The sequence below is a fragment of the Nicotiana sylvestris genome, chromosome 1 (genome assembly GCF_000393655.2).
Source record: "Nicotiana sylvestris chromosome 1, ASM39365v2, whole genome shotgun sequence".
Classification (NCBI taxonomy): Eukaryota; Viridiplantae; Streptophyta; class Magnoliopsida; order Solanales; family Solanaceae; genus Nicotiana; species Nicotiana sylvestris.
Window position 1 is genome coordinate 93,887,212 of NC_091057.1, and position 5,541 is coordinate 93,892,752.

The window sequence follows — 5,541 nt, forward strand, 5'->3', positions numbered from 1 at the left end:
TATATATCAGCTTCATAGGATCTTTCGGGTTATGCATGCCACGGAGAAAGAGGCAGTTGAGTTAGTAGCTTTTTGACTCTAAGATATAGCCATCCTTTTGTATGAGGGATGAAAAAGGTCTAGGGGACGTAATGCACCTCCTGCTATTTGGGAGAATTTTTCAGATGCCTTCCTTGACCAATACTTACCGCGAGAGATCCGACAGGCCTGACTCGATAAGTTTCTAGCCCTCAAGTAGGGCAATATGAGTGTTCGAGAGTATAGTCTCTGTTTTGACTCATTGGCCAAATATGCACCATCTATAGTTGCTACTATGCGGGACAAGATCCACAGGTTTATAGCAGTGTTGGCCCCAGAGTTGACCGAGGCAATGTGCCACCGCTGCATTACATGATAGTATGGATATCTCCTAGATTCAGGCATTTGCGCAGAATATAGAGAGGGGTAGGCATCGGCAGTAGAGTACGGAGAGGACTAAGTTAGGTCAGCGTAAGAGGATGAGATTTTCTAGGTCTTAGGAGCAGTCTCAAGGTAGTTACAGGCCCCAGTACTTCGAACGGCCACCTAGACCTCTGCCACCTCAACTACAGGGTTACAAAGGTATGAATGCCATACTTGGTCAGGACCAGGTGAGAGCTCCCAGGCATCAAGTGCAGCGACAATGAGGTTCTAGGCAGACATGGCCAGTTCTGCCGCGGTGTGCCATCTGCGGTAGAGGACATTTCGGCCAATGCCGAACTGGTTCCGATGCTTTTTATACATGTAGACGTTCAGGGCATATGATGCGAGATTGCCCAAATAGAGATTCTGGGGGTATGGCGAAACCAGCAAATTCAACAACAGGATCAACTATGTCCGTGCATTCTTCAGGGCACGAGTCTCGGTCTTCAGCTGGCAGAGGTCGAGGCAGAGGTAGAGGGTCCAGTTCAGGTGGTAACTAGAATCGTATCTATGCGCTAGCAGGTCGACAGGACCAAGAGTCCTCACCAGACGTTGTGATAGGTATGTTGACTATTTGTTCTCACGATGTTTATGCCTTGATAGACCCAGGATCTACTTTATCATGTATTACCCCATTTGTCACGAGGAAATTTGGTATAGTGCCTGAAATACTAAGTGATCCTTTTGCGATATCTACACCAGTCAGAGAATCGATTATCGCTAGATGCGTTTATCGAGGTTGTACGGTATCAGTTTGTGGTCGTCAGACCTTAGCCGACCTAGTTGAACTAGAGATGTTGGATTTCGATGTTATCATGGGCATGGACTGGTTGGCAGCTTGTTATGCCATGGTTGATTGTCGAGCAAGGACAGCTAGATTTTATTTTCCGGGTGAGCCAGTCCTTGAATGGGTAGGTAATACAGGGACACCCAGAGGCAGTTTTATTTCCTATCTGAAGGCAAGGAAAATGATTGCAGGAGGGTGTATTTATCATATTGTGCGAGTTAAAGATGCGAATGCTGAGATATCTACACTTCAGTCTATTCCAGTAGTCAAAGAGTATGCGGATGTATTTCCAAATAAACTTCCAGGTATTCCTCCAGAGCGAGAGATTGATTTTGGCATCGATTTGCTTCCAAGAATGCATTTACCAATATCCATCTCTCCGTATAGAATGGAACCTACCGAATTGAAGGAGTTAAAGGAACAATTAAAAGATTTACTAGAGAAGGGTTTCATCAGACCCAGTACCTCACCTTGGGGTTCACTGGTATTGTTTGTACGGAAGAAGGACGTCTCGCTAAGGATATGTATCGACTATAGGCAACTGAACAAGGTAACTATTAAGAATAAATATCCACTTCCAAGGATAGATGACTTGTTTAATCAGTTGTAGGGAGCTAGATGCTTTTCAAAAATAGATTTAAGGTCTGGGTACCACCAGGTCAGAGTTCGGGAGAAAGATATCACCAAGACAGCCTTTAGGACCCGATATGGCCGCTTTGAGTTCCTTGTTATGTCCTTCGGGTTGACAAATGCACCTGCCATATTTATGGACTTGATGAATAGCCTATTCCGGCCATATTTGGATCTGTTCGTGATAGTCTTTATTGATGATATTCTGGTTTATTCACATTCAGAGGATGAGCATGTGGATCATCTGCGAGCAGTACTCCAAACCCTCTGTGATAATAAATTGTATGCTAAGGTTTCTAAGTGTGAGTTCTGGTTAAAGTCCGTAGCATTCTTGGGGCATATTGTATCCGACGGAGGTATAAAGGTAGACACTTAGAAGATTAAGGCTGTGAAATCCTGGCCTAGACCTGCCACTCCGACAGAGATTCGTAGCTTTCTAGGCTTATCAGGATATTACCGAAGGTTCGTAGAGGGTTTTTCGTCTCTTTCAGCACCATTAACAAAGCTGACGCAAAAAGTGACTAAGTTTCAGGGATTAGAGGCATGTGAATAGAGTTTCCAAGAGCTTAAGAACAGGTTGACCTTAGCATCAGTTTTAGCACTTCCAGAAGGTCCAGATGGTTATTCCATGTATTGTGATGCCTCAGGTGTTGGGTTAGGATGTGTCCTGATGCAATATGGGAAAGTAATTGCATATGCTTCAAGGCAGTTAAGGAAGTATGAGCATAATTATCCGACCCATGACCTCGAATTAGCTGCGGTTGTCCATGCACTTAAGATATGGCGGCATTATTTATATGGTGTTCATGTTGATGTGTTCACAGATCATAAAAGCCTGCAATATATCTTCAAGCAAAAAGAGTTGAATTTGCGACAAAGGTGATGGCTTGAGTTATTGAAAGATTACAATGTTAACATTCTCTACCATCCAAGGAAAGCTAATGTTGTAGCAGATGCCTCAAGTCGCCGATCTATGGGCAGTTTAGCACATGTAGAGGCCGAAAAAAGATAATTAACCAGAGAGATTCATCAATTGTCTTGTTTGGGGGTTCGATTAGTAGACTCTGGCAATAGAGGAGTTGTACTCCAAAATACTGCAAAATCATCTCTCATAGATGAAGTAAATGAGAGGCAGTACGAGGATCCAGAGTTAGTCAAGTTGAGAGAGCGGATTCCACAATAGAAGAAGCCATTGTTAGAACTCAAAGGAGATTCTCAGATACATGGGTCGTTTGTGTGTTCCAGATGTAGCAGGGCTACGAGATAGGATTATGTCAAAGGCACATTATTCATGGTACTCCATTCACCCTAGGTCGACAAAGATGTATCATGATATTAAGGATATGTATTGGTGGAACGATATGAAGAAGAACATTGCTGAGTATGTCGCTCAATGCCCTAGTTGCCAGCAGGTGAAAATAGAGCACCAAAATCCCGGAGGGCTAATGCAGACTATAGAGATCCCGACATAGAAATGGGAGGCGATAAACATGGACTTTATTGCAAGTTTACCTCATTCCCATCATAGGTTTGATTCCATATGGGTGATAGTCAACAGACTCACGAAATCAACTCATTTTCTTCTGGTCAGATCTATATATACAGTCGAAGATTATGCAAAATTATATATCAAAGAGATAGTGCGACTACACGGAGTACCAATATCTCTTATATCTGACCGTGCGGCCCAGTTCACAACACATTTTTGGAGGTCATTTCAGAAAGGTCTAGAAACTCAGGTGAATCTCAGTATGGGTTTTCATCCACAAACGGATGGACAAGCCGAACGCACGATTCAGACGCTCGAGGATATGTTGCGAGCATGTGTGATGGATTTTAAAAAAAGTTGGGATGAACATCTACCTCTTATCGAGTTTGCATATAACAACAGTTATCACTCCAGTATCCAGATGGCTCCGTACGAGGCTTTGTATGGGCGCAGGTGTAGATCTCCCATAGGGTGGATTGATGTTGGAGAATCTGGGTTACATGAGCCAGACCTGGTTCAGCAGGCCATAGAAAAAGTAAAGCTTATCCGGGAGCGACTGTTGATAGCTCAGAGTCGTCAGAAGTCACATTCTGACGTGCGGCGACGAGATTTAGAATTCAGGGTTAATGACTGGGTATTCTTAAATGTGTAACCTATGAAATGTGTGAAGAGGATTGGCAAGAAAGGAAAGCTTAGTCCACGGTATATTGGACCCTATAAGATTATTCGGAGAGTGGCCTAAGTAGCTTATGAGTTAGAATTTCCCTCGGAATTGGAGTCTATCCATCCGGTTTTTCACATATCTATGTTACGAATGTGCATTGGCGTTCCTACCCGAGTAGTGCCCACGGATGATGTACAGATTATAGAGAACTTATCATACGAGGAAGTTCCGATTGCCATCCTAGATCGAAAAATCCGCAAGCTGCGGAATAATGAGGTAGCCTCCATGAAGGTACTTTGGAGAAACAACAATGTGGAAGAGACAACTTGGGAGGCCGAGGAAAATATGAAGTCTAGATATCTCTACTTATTTCCTCCTCCAGAGAAGGGTCCAACTGAGACGTCATAATTATAAGGTACGTATATAAATTCTTGTGTTGATTATTGTCATTGGTCATGTGAGGCCATTGTTGTTATTGATAATTGTGGTCTAGTATGGCGTTGGATTATTAAGCTTCTACAGGGAGAGTTGGTATTAGTGTTGTTATAAAGGTGACCCTGCCAAAGTTATATGGATCACAGGGAGTAGAACATTCGAGTCCAAGAGGGAAGGATGTTACATCTCGTGTTTTTCGTACGTTAAAATTTCGTCTCCAATTAATTGACGTAGACTCGGGGGTGAGATCATCTTGACGTTAATGTATTTATGCTATTTATAACAAGTGATAAATAAAGTGTCATGAAGGATAAAGGATGCACGAATTAGAGAAAACGAGTTTCGTTGAAAATGTCCAATTTAGGATAAAATACGGATCAAGTAATAATACTCGATAATTATAAACTAGTACCATGCAAGGTACCATATGACCACGATAGTATAATATATAAAGTCTATATGAAGTATTTTGAAAATAAATAAAATTTTAAGTAATTTGTAGTAATTCTTAAATTATGCGGGTAATAGATTAATTACTGGGTAACGAAATATTATCCGGTTAACTAATAAGTGGATAAAAATTAACAAATCACCCCCCAAGAGAACGTGGCCCCCTATTTAAGGTGACCCATTGTTCACCTTTACATGTGTTATAAAAGTTTCAAAAGACTAAATTATAAGTCTTATCAAGAAGACTTTTGTAAGCAGTATCCAAACATTATGCCTTTGATTTTAAAAACCAAGAACTTTATCTGCTAAGAATTCAAGTGAATCAAAGTAAATTCTTTCATGTTTTAGAAAGAATTAGAAACATTTTCCACCTAGGATTTCAAACCAAAAAAAGGACGTTGCAAACCAAGAACCCAAATTTGTCTTTGACCTCATTTCAAAGACATTGAAGCCATATATGAACGTGAGTGTGAGAAGGATAGAGTGACTGAAGAGTCCTCCAATTCTTGGGTAAAGGAGATATTGGAAACTGCTAGTGATCTCCAAAATTCAAGTGAAGAGGATACCTCTATTTCTGGAAGCCAAAAACGCTAGGAGCACAAGACAATTTCGTTCCAATTTCATATCCAAGTATAAATTTCGTTC

At 41.5% G+C, this 5,541-nt stretch overlaps 1 protein-coding gene across 1 annotated transcript; it reads left to right on the forward strand.

The window, feature by feature from the left end:
* The first annotated feature begins 815 nt into the window (after window positions 1–815).
* LOC138872455 (uncharacterized) lies at window positions 816–1,838 on the forward strand. The gene is made up of 2 exons (XM_070150481.1): window positions 816–933; window positions 1,045–1,838. The coding sequence occupies exons 1-2, from the start codon at window positions 816–818 to the stop codon at window positions 1,836–1,838; spliced, it is 912 nt and encodes a 303-aa protein (XP_070006582.1).
* The last annotated feature ends 3,703 nt before the right edge of the window (window positions 1,839–5,541 follow it).